General features: G+C 44.8%; 1 protein-coding gene across 4 annotated transcripts in view; it reads right to left on the reverse strand.

Annotated features, from left to right (window-relative positions):
* Window positions 1–17523, reverse strand: part of PPM1H (protein phosphatase, Mg2+/Mn2+ dependent 1H) — a 300784-nt gene that overhangs the window by 86545 nt on the left and 196716 nt on the right. For all 4 annotated transcript variants that reach the window (XM_055579318.1, XM_055579327.1, XM_055579311.1 and 1 more), the window contains exon 5: window positions 10745–10829. In XM_055579318.1, the coding sequence (XP_055435293.1) occupies window positions 10745–10829 (85 nt within the window). The remainder of the gene's footprint in view (window positions 1–10744; window positions 10830–17523) is intronic.

Raw genomic sequence — 17523 nt, forward strand, 5'->3', positions numbered from 1 at the left:
CTGCTGCTGAGGAACACAAAATGTTTCCTTCTTTTAATAAATTTTCCTTCTGCCACTTTGTGATCAGCTTGCCAGTGAATAGTGAGAGTCAATAAGTGGGACTGTGCCAGGTTTGGAGGGTATCCAGCCAATGGAATTCATGCAATTAACATATAAGCTCCTGCAGGTATGGGTTGGAAAATCTGAAAAGTTCATTATTTAAAAATTTTTTAATTAAAAAAAATTTTTAATTGATGTATAGTCACTTTACAGTGTCTTAGCAAAGTGATTCAGTTATGTGTGTATGTATTTTTTCAGATTCTTTTCCATTATAGGTTATTACAAAATACTGAATATAGTTCCTGTGCTATACATATAGCAGGACTTCACTGTTAATTTCACACATAGTAGTGTATATATGGGGGCTTCCCAGGTGGTGCTAGTGGTAAGGAACCTGCCCACCAATGCAGGAGACATAAGAGACTCAGGTTCAATCCCTGGGTCAGGAAGATCCCCTTGGAGGAGGGCATGGCAACCGACTCCAGTATTCTTGCCTAGAGAACATGGACTGAGAAGCCTAGCAGGCTACAGTCCATAGGGTCACACAGAGTCAGACATGACAAAAGCTACTCAGCATGCACACAGTATATGTACAAATTAATCTCAAATTTTTGATTTATCCCTCTCCCCCACCTCCACTCCCCCTTTGGTAACCATACATTTGTTTTCTATCTGTGAATCTATTTCTGTTTTGTAAATAAGTTTGTATCATGTTTTAGATTCCATATATGAGCGGCATCATATATTTGTCTGTCTGTCTGGTTTACTTCACCCAGTAGGGTAATCTTTAGGTCCATCCATGTTGCTGCAAATAGCATTACTTCATTCTTTTTAATGACTAATATTCCATTGTGTGTGTGTGTGTGTTGTGTGTGTATATGTACATATATATTTATCCATTCATGTCAGTGGACATTTAGGTTGCCTCCACATCTTGCTACTAAAATAATGCTGCTATGAACACTAGGGTGCATGTATCTTTTTGAATTAGAGCTTTTGTCTTTTCCAGATATTGTCCCAGGAGTGGGGTTGCTGGATCATATGATAACTCTATTTTTAGTTTTTTAAGGAACCTCCACACTGTTCTCCATAACCGCTGCATGAATTTACACTCCCACCAACAGTGTGGAAGGGTCCCCCTTTCTCCACACCCTCTCCAGCATTTATTATTTGTAGCTGTTGTAATGAGAGCCATTCTCACTGGAATAAGGTGATACCTCATTGTAGTTCTGATCTGCATTTCCCTGATGATGAGTGATGTTGAGCATTTTTTCATGTGCCTGTTGGCCATCTGCAGGCCTTCTCTGAAAAAAATGTCTATTTAGGTCTTCTGCCCTTTTCTTGATTGGGTTGTTTTGTTTTCTTGATACTGAGCTGTGTAAGCTGTTTGCATATTTTAGAAATTAAGTCCTTGTCGGTCATATCATTTGCCAATATTTTCTTTTACCCTGTAGGTTGTCTTTTCATTTTGTTTATGGTTTCCTTTGCTGTGAAAAAGCTTTTAAGTTTAATTAGGTCTCATTTGTTCATTTTTGCTTTTGTTTCCATTACTCTAGCAGATAGATTTGAAAAAACACCGCTGCAATTTATGTCAGTGTTCTGCCTATGCTTTCCTCTGGCAGAAAAGTATCTGAAGAGCTAGTCAGGTAAGGGCTTTGGGGCAAGTGCAGCAGGACGCTAGGAGGTGGGAAGCAGCAGGGGCTCCTGGAGTGGCTCTTAGGAGAGAACGGTGTGGGACAGACAGGAGGCAGAAGCGTGGCTTCCTGGAAAACCCGTCCTGCTGCTTGGCCGTGAGCTCTTGCAGGAGGTCCCCTCCTGCAAAGGGTGATACACACTTGTTGTCTGACTCTTTGTGACCCCATGGCTGCAGCACGCCAGGCTTCCTTGTCCTTCACGGTCTCCCAGAGCTTGCTCAAACTCATGACCATTGAGTCGGTGATGCCATCCAACCACCTCATCCTCTGTTGCCCCCTTCTCCCCTTGCCCTCAATCTTTCCCAACATCAGAGTAAATGAATCCAAAGCACTTTTAAAAAACCCAACTTTTCAAAGAAATATACAAATGGTACGGTGCTCTGATCATGTGTGTACAGGTGGGTGAATTTTCACAAATTGAACACACCACGCGGCTGGCATCCAGATTGAGCAACTGAACATTTAGCAGCATGCTAGTGTCAGGACCCCGTCCAAATCCTGCTGCTTCTCCCAAGGGAAGCACTAGCCCCAGACTTTCCAGCTGTGTTTGCCTGTTTCTATCCGTCCTATGGAATCCTATAGGTTGGAAGTTGAGTCTGCAAAGATTTATCCATGTTGCTGCATGTAGTTATAGCTTCTTCATTCCATCCTGTGACTGTGCAAAGTTTATTTATCCATTCTACTCTCCGTGGGCATTTGGAGAGTTTCCAACTTGGGCTCTTACAAACAGTGCTGCTATGCACAGTCTCATCTTTTGGTGTAAACAGTGGTACACACTTTGTTAGGGACACAACAAAGGGTGGAATTGCTGGGCCAAATCCTTTTTCAAAGGAGTTGTTCCAACTTCCACTCCCATCAGCAGAATATGGAACGTATAAACACTCATGTGTGAAATGAGAAGGCGCATTCCAGGATAGGAATGTAAACTCCTCTAACTAGAAAAACACCATATGAATTAACTTCTTAAATATTCTAGACCCTTCAGTATGTGAAAGCAAGTTATCGAAATGAGGATTTTCAGTGTTCAACATAAATCTTAAAAAACTGAATAATATCTCCTCTTTCTAGCTCTTTTTCTAGGGGAAGAACTCCTGTCATATTATACAAGAGGAGTATTGGAAGCCTTTACATTTCAGGATGATTTATCCATATAGGAAGTCTAGGTCACAAATGAAATGAATAATGTCAGCCAAAGGACTTCCTGGTGGTCCAGTGGTTAGGAATCTGCCTTGCAGTGTGGGGGACATGGGTTTAATACCCAGTTGGGGAACAAAGAACCCACATGCCTTGAAGCAACTAAGACTTGACACAGCCAAATAAATAAATAGATTTTTAAAAATTAAAAAATGATGCTGGCCAAGCCCAAGTGATCACTAACAGTCACACAAATGGTCAAAGGAGATGAGCATTCCAGAGCCAAGGCTGCCTACCTGATGTACAATGCAGGAGGAGAATATTCTACCTCAGGTTAAAAAAAAAAATGAAGGAAAAATGTGAAATGACTGAGACCTAAATATGTATGGATTGGAGTCTTTCATAAAGAATTCTGTTTTAATTTGTCCTTAAAATCTCAAAGTAGCAAAAACCAAGCTTGTATATATAAGCTGTTACAGAACTGGATATTAAATAAAATTATGCCTGGTTTATGTGGATGTCAAAGAAGGTTCACATTTAAATCTCGACATGGGACTACACTCATCAGCCAGAGAGAAGTAGCATTCCCCCAAATCAACTTTAATATTGTAAAACTGAGATCTTATGATAAAAGAGCCACATGGAAACTGGAATACAAATAGAGATATTAAACAAAATTGCCTAGATTTGTCAATTCCACAACAGTTTAAAGAACAGAATAAGGGGTGAAAGTGCTCATTTAAATAAAACACACAAGGTTTCCATATTCATATGCCTACTGCTTTTTATTCCCAAGTAAAATTCTGTGGAAAGGCATTCACTTGTAGAGGCAACAACTCATGTCAGCAAAAAAGAAAAGGAAAGTGAAGTTGCTCAGTTGTATTCAATTCTTTGTGACTCCATGGGCTGTAGCCTACCAGGCTCCTCCGTCCATGGGATTTTCCAGGCAAGACTACTGGAATGGGTTGCCATTTCCTTCTCCAGGGGATCTTCCCGACCCAGGGATCAAACGAGTCTCCCACATTGCAGGCAGATGCGTCTGAGCCACCAGGGAAGCCAATTCCCTTCCCTTTGCATAAGCAAATGGAACTGAGAAATTATAAAAGACCACAGTAGTCCCAATGGCAGGGGGGCCATGAAAAAGTTCTTTATATAGTTATATTTAAAAACTAAGAAATTTTATTTTGTCTCTGATCTAGGTCCTCCTGTAAGCACTACAAATATTAACTCATTAATCCTCACCCCTATCCTGTGAGGGTCCTGCAATTGTCCTATTTCACAGATAAAGCAACAGAAGCACAGAACACATTTTATAGACAGTTAAGGTTTTGCTCTAATAAACCTCACTGAATCCCATCTACCTTTCTCAAAGCATATTTAACTTTAATGTACTTGAAGGATGTATGACATTATCTTGCTTCTTTACACTAAGATCAATTCTTAAGGACCTCATGGGCAGATGGCTCTGGCTTTCAGTGACCGACTTTTTTTTATCCATATGTTTTTATTGTGGTAAAAGTCACAACATATAAAACACACTATTTTAACCACATTTAACTATACAGTTCAGTGGCACTAAGTTCATTCACATTATGGTGCAAGTCTCACCATCGCCTATCTCCCCAGATTTTCACCTTCCCAAACTGAAACTCTGTCCCTATGAAACACTAATCCCCCATCCCCGTCCCCTCCCCAGCATCCACCAATGTACATTCTGACACTGCGAACTTGACTATCCTAGGTACCTTGTATAAGTGGAATCAAACAGTGTTGTCTGAACCTGATATATACTGGAATCATGTGCCCAAGTTTTTATCCAGAATATTTCAGGGGACAGGGACTAAAGAGGCTAAAGATCATGTATATGTAGCAAGATGGATTTTTTTTTTTTTTAAAGAAGAAAATGTAGGAACTCATGATGATTTTGCTCAGCGTGTGGGATTCATTTCTTAGATCTGCATAGTAGATTCAGAATGCCTCCACACCGAGTCTCTGACCTGTCCTAACCTGGAAAAAAACAGACGTCCATTTATATTAATTAAAAAAATCTGGCTCTAGAAGTGGTGAGCTTCAATTATCATGGTTAATATCTTCAGAGTCTTTCCTGAAGCCAAGCTGTGCTCCAGGGGCAGCTGAATATAAATTCTGCCTTTGCAGCCCTGGGCGGTGTCAGTTTCATGCTCTAAAATTCTGGCTTCTTCATGATGCCTATGTGATCAATGGAACCTATAGTAAATATGAAAAACGTCAACCACTTTAGTCTACCATTGCTTTTTTTTTTTAATTCAAGATTTTGATACATATGTAGTTTTGCAAAAGGGGGGTTAGATGGGGCGAGAGAAGGGGTTGGAGTGCGTCTGTCCCTGACTCAGACATCAGGCAAAGCGAAATGGAGGTAAGTTCTCTCGCTGTGACTGCAGCCAGGCTCCCAGCTTTATACCCTACTCCCATGGTTAATGGGGCTTCCCAGATGGCTCAGTGATAAAGACTTTGCCTACCAATGCAGGAGACGTGGATTTGATCCCTGGATCAGGAAGATCCCCCGGAGAAGGCAATGGAAACCCACTCCAGTGTTCTTGCCTGGGAAATTCCACAGACAGAGGAGCCTGGTGGGCTACAGTCCATTGGGTCGCAAAGAGTCAGACTGAACATACACGAACTCAAGGTTAAGGGCCATGTGGAGGTGGTGGGACAGCCATTTTTACTCACTAGTGCGCTTGACCTTCCCAATTATAGCCTCTTGTCTTAAAAGCAGGCACAAGCTTAAGCAATATACTTCTTGAGTGTGAAAAATCCCAGAGAACTAAGAGGCACAGTGCTGTCCCCTTGAAACCTTTCCCAGTTCAGTACTAGGGAAAATGGCAGACAAATCGAATCAGACTCGGTATAGACGGCTGGGGGCAGGTCCAAGGACACCACCAGCAATCACCTCAGATAATGCTGCACTTGTGTGCATCCAGTGTGCATCTGAAACCCACTTTCATCTCCTCTGCACATTGCCCTTGACGATAAACAGCTGCCGACTTGGATTATCTACAAGGACAGACGTACATTATTGGGAGGTCTGATGATACCAGCACATCTTAATGTAATCACATCAGAGTTTATAAATATGTCTCGGCAGAATGGAGGGGAAGCCGTTACTCTCACACCTCAGGGCTGTAGAGGTCCCCCGTAGAGGGAGATCTGTTTCTGGCTGTCACCTGAAGCAAGAGTGGGGTGATTTCCTGGAGACTACAGCATCAGAGCAGTAGACTCTGCTGAGAAATGCCCATAAACCAGACTGCTTTCCCTCCGATGTGGGTCCTGACTCCACCAGAACATTCTGTCCAGCTTGGTGGACCCCGTAAAATATTTTATTTCAATCACCCTGGAAACATTAAAAAAAAAAAAAAAAAGAAAAAAAAAAAAAAAAGCCCAGAGAGAAAAGAGCAAGGCTTATTTGTGACTATGAACATCAGCTCTCCCCGGCTGCTGGGGGCAGAAGTGCACGGCCCCTGACCCCCTCCCTCGCACACCTGCCACATTCCATGTGAACACGTCAAACCCTCAAGCCTGCTTGATTAATCACCCAGCCCAAGAATCTACGGAATAAAGTTCATGTTACCCGGAGAGCTATATGAAGGGCCCTCTGAGGTCGGGATGCAAGACCAAACAAAATTAACGTGCCTGCCACATCCATCATCTTGTAATCTGCTTCCAGTTTCATAACCCCTGAACGTCTGGACTGTGCATACCAAGAACATTTCTGTTCGACATGGATCAAAACAGTTCATGCACAAAGGGCTCTGAAATCTCCCCACCGCCAAGAAAATCATTAACCAGTTCTGCAAGTCAAACAGCCCTGGGACTGCAGTCATCTGCTCAAACCAAGTCTCAAGGGACCTAGAAGTTTTTGAGATTCTCTCATAAATGTTTCTTTAGACATAATGACAATACAATTTGATTTGACCTAAGAATAAGGAATACGTTGTAAACTTTCCAGCAACATACTAACTCGTTTAGATCATGTAAAGGATACAACAGCTCTCACTGCATTAAACTGTTTTACAATTAGTTCAAGACAACTGATGTTCCCCAAAATAAACTGATAGGATTAGATTGTAACCTGAAATTATAATGTATATATTGTATTTTGTATCATCATGAGATGGCTTTTTAAAACAATTTTCTATATTTGCTTTATTTTTGGCCATGGTAGGACTTTGCTGCTGTGTGGGCGCTTCTCTAGTTGCGGAGAGCCGGGACCATGCTCTAGGTGCCATGCTACTTACTCTCTAGTTTCGGGCTGCTCACTGTGGTGGCTTCTCTCACTGCGGAGCCTGGGCTGTAGGGCGTGGGCGCTTCTGTAGTTGTGGTGAGTGGGCTCAGTAGTTGAGGCTCCCGGGCTCTAGAGCACAGGCTCAACAGTCGTGGTGCAGGGACTTAGCTGCTCCACAGCATGTGGGATCTTCCCGGATCAGGGGTCAAACCCGGGTCTCCTGCACTGGCAGGTGGGTTCTTCACCACTCAGCCAACAGGGAAGGCCCTTGAGATGACTTTTTATTGTGATCTCAGGACATGGGATGGATATTTCAAGGGAAGTATTCCTACCCATTTCACTCAGGAGAAAGGGAGACTCAGAGACATTGTGTGAGAAACCCAAGGTCACACAGCACTTGCCCGGGCTGGGCTGAGAGATGGCCACATCACACTTGTGTTTTCCTCTCACAATTGATAGTATTTTCAAGATTTTATGCTATAAACCTCCCAATTCTCTAAAATATGGTAAAGATTTGACCACAAGTTTATTTTACACTACTAGCCCCCTAGTTCTCTCAAATGCTTCACCACAAAGATTTGCATCACAGACCATGTGAATATTATTCACGGATTTGTTCATTTCAAAGCACACATTCCTAGACTCCTGACAGAACAGGAAGTTGGGCAACCAGGATATTTTATGTTTTGGTCATGTACACACCCATTGTCTGGGAAGACAAGTTTTAGGTGTAATTTCCATGTAGAGAAGCCTGTATGGTTTAGCAGCTAGGATGAAAAGGAAAGGAGACAGTGTTCTCACCCTTAGAAATTCAGATATTAGACTCAGTTCTGTGGGCTAAGAGTGTCCACTGTTTATGCAAGAGTGACACCCAATTACACATTAATTCTGGGAACATTAGGAGTGATTCTTAAATAAAAATAAAGGGGCAGTATCACTGTGGTTTACAGGCCAGTAGAATCTGAAGTGGCAAGACTTTGATTCACCCAACAGTAAGCAAATGAGAACCATGTGCCACGAAAAATTCTGCATTTATTATTTCATTTCATCCTTACACCCGCCTTCTGGTATTCTCTGTGCCCATTCCTGACAATGAAACTGGGGACCAGTGAAGGACATTCTAGAAATCATAGACACAGTCATGTGACCAGGCTGAGCTCTGAAGTCACACACATCTTATTCCAACCGTCCCAAGGTAGACCACTGACACTGGAATCCCACTCTGAACAAGGTCAGCACTCCCCTCCCTCCAGAAAAGTTAATGTTTTAAGCTCTTGGTACCATTTTTTGCCACGCAAAAAAAGGTGAAAGTATTTCAAAATACAAAAGTGAATCTGCTCTTACTCATCGCCTTCAGCAGGAAAACAGGAAATGGTTTTTACTAAGAAGCACGGAGGTGGTGAGGACAGGGTGGGGCTTGGTGGGGCAGGGGGGCACAAAGGCACACAGCCTGCTGTGAGGGGTTTTGGGGGAGGGTGGGGAGGTGCTTGGTGCTTGGATAATGATCCAGACATCAATATGAACGCTTCAGTCAACAAATCCTGATCAATATCAGCTCTGTATTAGGTAACAACAAGGTAAGATGCCTAAGGTAAGGGGCCTGCCTCCCAAAGGCTCAGTCTGGAAGAGGGGAGACAGAATATGGAATAAACAATAAAATACCGCATGGTGACAGCCACACTATGGGCTTCCACGCAGCGCGAGGCCCCCCGAGAAGGGGAGGTGACGCGTCCTGGAGGAAGTGACGTTTATTCTGGGGTCTCAAAAAATAAGGAGGAGTTTTCCTGGCAGAGAAGCGGGGAAGGGCTATCCAGGCAGAGCTTATTTCCAAAGGCACAGAGGTCGGAGAGATCACGGTGTGTCTTGGAAATGGAAGATGGTTCTCCATGGCCACAGCCCACAACATACCCTGTCAGTGGTAGGGACAATGGTGAGATGATGCTGGAGAGGTGGGTGGGACACCCGATTTTGAGTCTGCCGTTTGTACCCTGTGAGGAGCCAAAGGGTTTCAGGGAAAGAAGTGTGAAGTGTGAAGATCATGTTGGAGGCTTTGTGGAAGATGGGCTGGAGAGAGCCAGGCAAGTGGCAGGGAGGCAGGCTGTTGGGAACTCTACTTGGAAGGACCCTCGCAGCAACACAGCCACCCAGCTGGTGAGTGAGGAAGGGGCCAGGGTGAGATCCTGCTGCTGGTCCCTTCCCCGTGCCCAGACAGACAGACAAAGTGAAGCTCTCTAACATCTGGGCTGCCCAGAAAGATTCAAGTTTATTAGCTTGTAAACAGCAACAGATGGGTTCAAAAATAATAGTAAAAGAATGAAGAAAAGCTTTTACTTCGGCTTTAGATTCCTACTGTCTTGTGGACCAGGTTAACCACCCAAATCAACAGAGCTCAGTTACTGAGTAAAACCAACACAGCACAGTCATGGGAACTGAGGGAAGCTTAGGCTTCTTGGGCTTCTACACAGTGTCTTGGGCTTCCCTGGTGGCTCAGATGGTAAAGAATCTGCCTGCAATGCAGGAGACCCAGGTTCAATCCTTGAATCAGGAGGATCCCCTGGAGACGGGAATGGCAACTCACTCCAGTATTCTTGCCTAGAGAATTCCATGAACAGAGGAGCCTAGCAGGCTACAGTCCATGGGGTTGCAAAGAGTCAGACACAACTGAGCGATTCTCACTTTCACACAGCTTCTTGCTAAGTCAACCAAAGTCATCAAGTCCTGACCTTATTCCCATGTGCCAGAATTAAGAGACACAAATGAGTTCCTTTCAGAGAAGGCTGCATCAATTCTTTTCTAAGAGCAGAAGGTCACTACCTTAGCGTTTTGTCTAAAAAGAAAGCCAATTGGCAAGAAAATATATCATCCACAGACTATATTTGCAGCTGGTCCCTAAGATGCCCACTGCAAAGCAGTCCTGGATCATGACCATCATCATGGGACTGAGATCATAAGCCTAATGCCCTACGGCTGGGATATGAGGGCAGGACATTTACTCTGTTTTCCAGAAAACTCAAATCTTCAATGAAGCAAAAATTCTCAAGATCTGAAAAACCAAACGGCCCTCCTAGAACCCGCTCATAATTTTACTCCAAAGAGTGGGATCTACGTGGAGAATCTATTGTCAGGTTAGACACAGATTTTCGGACACCTGCATTTCTCCTGAAGGGCCCCTGAGACTTTGTATCGGAGCATGAAGTCATGGGGTGTCATCGGGTTTCTGGGGCTGCCTCCTCCTCCTATGAGATTAACACTCATCTGTACCCTTTGAGTTAAAGTGGGTGGCAGGCTGGGGAACAAGGTATCCGCATTCTTTAATACCATGCTTCATATTGTACGTACCAAATCATTAAAAGAAACAGAGCATGCTGTGTCTTTGATTGATCACAGATGGGAGAAAACCAGCCACCATAATAAATTCACAGAGGTGGAATGTGTTGTCACACACGAAGCCAGGATGTGTGATCCAGGAGGTGTGTGTGGGGTGGGGGGAATTAATGCCATATGCCATTTTACTGCTGTGGGTCTGCTCCCATGTCAACAGCAATGTGTTCCTCCAAAACAGCTCTGACGCCATCCCCGATGCCACGGCGCTCTGCCAGACCCACGCGGCACTTACCAGGTACTGCAGTCGCTGGCGCTCGGTCTCAGGGGTGAACTCCGAAGACATGGGGATGATTTCTCCGTTTCTGATGATTATGGCCCTGAAAGGGTGAAAAGGCATGTCAGCAGCCAATCTCATAAGCACTGCGATTTTGAGATGACGCCACAGCTTGGTTCAGAATACACATGAAACTCTCAGGGGACCTTTGTTCCTCCAACCTGCACAGCAAAGCTCAGTGTAACCAACTCTGGAGCCCTCACCATACTGTAGGTATCTCTAAGAGCACGACATTCTCTTTTCTGCTAGTTTAATGCCCAGCACCAAGCATATCATTTGGCATATGACAGATGCTCAATGAATAAATGGATGGATCAATGAATGATGCACAGAGGCTCACTCTAGGCTAGTGCCCTCCAAGAGAACTTCCTATGATCCTTAAAATGCCTTAATCTGTGCAGTCCAAGATGGCAGCAACCAGCCCCATGTGGGTACTGAGCATTTGAATCATGGTCAGTGCAAGCTGAGGGGCTTCCCAGGTGGCGCTAGTGGTAAAGAACCCATCTCCCAATGCAGGAAACATAAGAAACGTGGGTTTGGCCCCTGGGTCAGGAAGATCGCCTGGAGGAGAGCATGGCAACCCACTCCAGTATTCTTGCCTGGAGAATCCCCACGGACAGAGGAGCCTGGCGGGCTATAGTCCATAGAATTGCAAAGAGTTGGACATGACTGAAGCGACTTAGCATGCACGCATGCAGTGCAAACTGAGAAACTGAATATTTCATTTTATTTCACTGTAGTTAATTTAGCTTTAAGTTACGCAGTCACAAGTGGGCTAGTGCTTGAAGTAGTCGACAGGGCAGTTCCAAGTGTTCGTTACTCAAAGTATCTGCGGACCAGCAGCACAAGCCTTACCTGAGAGCTAGTTAGAAATGCAGACTCTCAGGTTCCCCGCAGACTTCCTATACTGGAATCTGCAGTGTCATAAGATTCCCAGGGGATTTGGAGGCACATTAAAATCTGAGAGCAGCTGACCTAGACTCCTGAGTTTCTAGGGTAACATCTTGGGTCCAGGGAAAACCACTGTCATCTCAAAGTTCAGGAAATTCACAAACTCCCAAAAATGTGCCCAAGAGCTACTGCTGACTCCAGGACTTTTGAGAAAACAGAGCTCCCCAAAGCTGACATCTAAAGGAGAGGATACAGGATCCATTGATAGCAACTTTCCCTAAGCTCTTCCCGTGTAGCCTCCTGTGCTCAGGCCTTGTTCTGCAGTAGTCCCTGCAGCACTTACTTCCCAAATATCGATCCATTGTGGTGGAAGGCTGCCATTTCTACAACAAAAGCAAGTGGCTGGGAGAACTGCATTCTATTTGAACTCCAAAGCTCCCCAGTATCAGGGAGCCAGAGACCTGCTGGCCCAACACACTTCTCTGTGAAAGCCCACAGGCATGGGGAATGCCATCAATGAGCTCAGCTCCAGGTGGATGTCTCGTTGACACGGGGAGGCTGCATTCTTTGTGCCAACAAGCCCCTGGCACCCCTCACTCCCACTGCAGAGGCAGGCAGTCCCTGACTTGGAAACAATCCCTATTAAGGGCTGCAGCTGCCCTCCCCCTCCCCCTCCCCCTCACCACCTGTGCCCAGTTGCTCTGTCATAGGGGGGCAGGCAAAGGAGGAGGTGACGACAAAAATCTTGGGGGTGTTAGAGAATTTATGGATCCAGGAGGAAAATGGTGGAAGCGGTAAGGAAATGGAGAAGTTTGGGGAGACTGACCCTGGGGAGAGGATGCCTCATGCTGAAATACACACCTCACTTATTTTATTATGCTGCCAAAAAATAGGACAGAGTAAAGATTCCTTGCTATAAACCCAGAGTCACTTGTAAAATGCAACCACCTCCCCCTACCTCAAGAAAGGTGATACCAACCATTCACAAATCAGTGTGAGTTAATTGAAATTGTCTTTGTCCTACTTAACAGCTGAGAATAACTGTAATGAGAGAGGAGTGGTTTTGATAGAGGATGGAGTAACTTGGAGAACTTGAAATAAGGGGTCAGGAATGTCAAGGATAGGGCCTAATATTTTTTTTTTTCTTATTGTGGTAAAAGTCACATAATATAAAACATACCATTTTAACTATTTGACTGTACAGTTTGGTGGCACTAAGTATATTCACATTATTGTGCAACTCTCAGCCTTATCCATCTCCTGAATTTTTCACCTTTCTAAACTGAAACTCTGCCCCATTAATCACTGACTCCCCATTGCCCCTTCCCACCCACCTCCACCCCACCATTCCCGTGGCATCTACCAATGTACTTTCTGACTTTGAATTTCATCTAAGTGAAATCAAACAGTATTTGTCTGTACCTAATGTATATTGGAATGCATTTTTAAGGTTAATATATGTCCTCTAAACAGACTGTACCTTCTTTTCCCTGTCCTACACAGAAGGTTCTCATTAGTTGTCTATTTTATACATAGTAGTGTATATATGTCAGTCTCCTAATCTCCCAATTCATCTCACCCTCCCCCTACCCGCCTTGGTGTCCATTCTTTTGTTCTCTACATCTGTCTCTCTATTTCTGGTTTGCAAATAGCTTCATCTGTACATGGCGAAGTACGTTGGAAAGAGAGAAATAAATATTGTACATTGCACACATGTGGAATCTAGAAAAGCAGTACAGGGCCTAATCTTCAAGTAGCAAGAAGGGCTCTGAGAACATGAGGGACTAGAGCAAAAGGCATTTGGCAGCAAATTCCCACGGCAATCTTCTCTTTCCAAATTTTTCCTGGAAGCTAGTCTTAACTCTTTTCTTTCCCTTTTCCTACACAGCCCCTGAATTCCAGCTTCCAGGCTCAGACTAGACAGGTGGATAGCCGGGAGGGAAGTAAAAGACAATGAGGAAGAGGAGGAAGGCAGAGAAAGTGGAGGCTGGGGTGTCATTCAGTGTGGCCTGTGGGGAGGAGCCAACAAATGTCTAACCAGACGTGGAAGAGCCTCCTCCAGGACCTAAGTGTCAGGAGGGGGGCCTGCTCCATTTGGTTCTATTATATTCCAAATGCTTGACATCATGCCTGTCACCTAGCAGGAGCCCCATGAATATTAATTGAATATAAGAACAGATGAGAGATGAGTGGATAAAGAAGATGTGGTGCATATATACAGTGGAATATTACTCAGCCATAGAAAGGAAGAAGTTGGGTCACCTGTAGAGATGTGTGTGGACTCAGAGTCTTTCGTACAGAGTGATGTATGTCAGAAAGAGAAAAAAATACCGTTTGGTAATGCATATATGTGGAATCTAGAAAATGGTAGAGATGAACACATTTGCAGGGCAGGAACAGAGCCAGAGACACAGAGGACAGATGTGTGGACCTGGGGAGAGGCGGGGCATGAATTGAGAGACTGGGTTTGACACACAGACACTGCCACGCATAAGACAGACAGCTGGCAGGAACCTGCTATATAGCACAGGCAGCTCAGCTCGGTGTTCTGTGACGACCTAGGGAGTGGGACCCAGGGAATCAAGATTGCCAGGAGAAACATCAACAACCTCAGATATGCAGATGACACCACCCTTATGGCAAAAAGACAAGAGGAACTAAAGAGCCTCTTGATGAAAGTGAAAGAAGAGTGTGAAAAAACTGGCTTAAAGCTCAACATTCAAAAAATGAAGATCATGGCATTCAGTCCCATCACTTCATGGCAAATAAATGGGAAAACAATGGAAACAGAGACGAACTTTATTTTGGGGGACTCCAAAATCACTGCAGATGGTGACTGCAGCCATGAAATGAAAAGACTCTTGCTCCTTGGAAGAAAAGCTATGACAAATAGTGTATTAAAAAGCAGAGACATTACCTGGCCAACAAAGGTCCGTCTAATGAAAGCTATGGTCTTTCCAGTAGTCATGTGTGGGTGTGAGAGCTGGACCATAAAGAAAACTGAGCACCGAAGAATTGATGCTTTTGAACTGTGGTGTTGGAGAAGACTCTTGAGAGTCCCTTGGACTGCAAGGAGATCAAACCAGTCCATCCTAATGGAAATCAGTTCTGAATATTCATTGGAAGGACTGATGTTGAAGCTGAAACTCCAATACTTTGGCCACCTGATGTGAAGAGCTGACTCATTAGAAAAGACCCTGATGCTGAGAATGATTGAAGGCAGGAGGAGAAGGGGACAACAGAGGATGAGATGGTTGGATGGCATCACAGACTCAATGGACATGAGTTTGAGCAAACTCAGGGAGATAGTGAAGGACAGGGAAGCCTGGTGTGCTGCAGTCCATGAAGTCACAAAGAGTCAGACACAACTGAATGACAGAACAACAATGACAAAGGGGAGTGGGAGTGAGGTCCAAGAGAGAAGAGATAAATGTATACTTATAGCTGATTCACTTCGTTGTACAGCAGATACTAAACAACACTGTAAAGCAACGAAACTCCAATTAGAAAAAAAGAAAACAATGGATGAGAGAACTTAGGAGGAGCTTTGCCTTGACTCTGAGGGAGGAAGAGAACAGAACGAGGAGGCAGCAGATGTTTGCTTACACAAGGAAAGTGGGTGGATGTCACAGCACTGAGAGGGGACTTCACTTGGACATCTGCTCCCTCTGCCATCTTTCCTTCTCCTCCTGCTGATTAGGTGAGTCCACCCAACACTCCCAACCCCGGGGCCTGCCTTACATCAGTAACTCCCTCTGTGTTCCCAACCTCTCCCTCTACTGGCTCTCTGTTCGTGGTTCAAAACCATGCTCAAAACACTTTGTGATTAAATTCAAACAAAATTGAAACCAAAACCAAACAAATATTACTCTGCTCATGTGAAACCCACTTCCAGGGTCTTTTTCCTTTCTTGGGAAACCAAGGTTTACACCTTTTTATTTTCCTTTAATATCTTCATTACAGCACACAACTGAGCCCCTGGTGTGTCAGTTAAACATGAAGATGCAGATTCGTACAAAGGAGAAGGGAAACAAATGTCATCTTAACCCCATTCCTTCTGCAACTAATGGAAATATAGAAAACGAAAGGAGCAATTGTGTATTTTATCAAGTCTTTGAAGACACTGTAACAGTTTTATAATGAGCTTTGCTGTGATCTGTTAAAGAATCTTAAAATTAAATAATGAGGATGTTTAAAAATTGTAATCTTCTACAGGAGATTTAAGCCAAACACACAAAAAATGACACACAGAATCTACATTCAAGGTCTCTCTGCCCACATCTCCCACTGATCCCTTAAAAACAGGTAAACTCATGCCTTGCCCCTCTCTATACCTGACTACCCTCATGAGTCTCCAAGTAGCCTCTTTGCTGCTGAACTCCCTGGGCATGACCTCATTCCCCACTCACCAGGCAGCATCTGTGGGTCCTTCCTGACCCTGACTTCCGGGACACTCCTCCTTCCTGGTTGCCCTCTGGCCTCCCAGGATACTCCCCTCTCAGACTCTTCTCTACCTCCAGTGTGGTTGTGAACTGCCGCTCTTTCTGCCTCTCTGCCTGGGCACTCACTTCCCACCTTCTTAACCCCCAAGCTTTGGTTTAGAGGCCTCTCCTCCGAGTTCCATTAGCCTGGTGCTCCCTCTAATACATAACACATTTTGTTTTGTTATTCCTTCCTTAACTGTCTACCTGCCGAGCCAGCCCATAAGCCCCTAAGGCAAGAACCATGTCTGTGCTGCTCACACTGTGGCCCCACTACTGTGCACAGAGCCTGGCAGTCACAAGCAGTACTGGCTACAGAATTTCCAAGGTCCTGGGCCAAATAAAAATGCAGCAGCTGCTGCTGCTAAGTCACTTCAGTTGTGTCCGACTCTGTGCGACCCCATAGATGGCAGCCCACCAGGCTCCCCCGTCCCTGGGGTTCTCCAGGGAAGAACACTGGAGTGGGTTGCCATTTCCTTCTCCAATGCATGAAAGTGAAAAGTGAAAGTGAAGGCGCTCAGTCGTGTCCCACTCTTTGTGACCCCATGGACCGCAACATGCCAGGCTTCCCTGTCTATCACCAACTCCCGGAGCTTGCTCAAACTCAAGTCAAAAAAATAACACATAGTTATTAAAAAAATAAATTATTTTTTCATGTTAAAAAATTAATGAGAATTTAAAGACTGTGACAACAGAACATGAAGCCAAATATGGGGGCCCTTCTGAGTGTGGGGTCCTGTGACTGCAGAGGTCACACCCCCATGAAGCTGATCCTGACTCAGTGCCCTTTACTGAATGAATCATTAGCTTTAACAACGGCATATGCCAATGACTCCAAATATCCTTTCCAGCCCACACATCTCTGCTGTGCTCCAGCCTGGAACAGCCAACAGCTGGCAAACATTCACTCAGGTACTCACTGGTGTCTCGGACTTGGCATGTTCAGACTTGATGATCCTCCCCCCAGCACACCCCCAAAATCGTCCTTCCGGCATTCCCAGATTCAGGGAACAGCAACCCTTTCCACCCAGGGGCCCATTGCTGAAGCCGTCTTAGCCTTGGAACCCTTCTCACCCTGTATATCCAGAAAGGCAGCGATCCTGTAGCACCCAACCCCTCAACAGCAGGCGGAGCTGCCCCCTGCCTTGGTTTCTTCTGTTACTGTCTGGGTTCAGGCCCCATCAGAGCTTATCCACCTGACTCAGGAGCTCTCAGTTCTGCCCTCCTCTGAACCCTGCTCCCCAGGGTCACCAAGATCATTTTAAAGCATCACATCCTGCTTTCCCAGCATTTCCAAACTCTTTCATTACCTGGGTTTTGCCTCTGTTTCTGGTTTCAGCCTCACACTTACTATTCCTTTCCCAC

This window comes from Bubalus kerabau, chromosome 1 (assembly GCF_029407905.1).
Source record: "Bubalus kerabau isolate K-KA32 ecotype Philippines breed swamp buffalo chromosome 1, PCC_UOA_SB_1v2, whole genome shotgun sequence".
NCBI classification, from domain to species: Eukaryota; Metazoa; Chordata; class Mammalia; order Artiodactyla; family Bovidae; genus Bubalus; species Bubalus kerabau.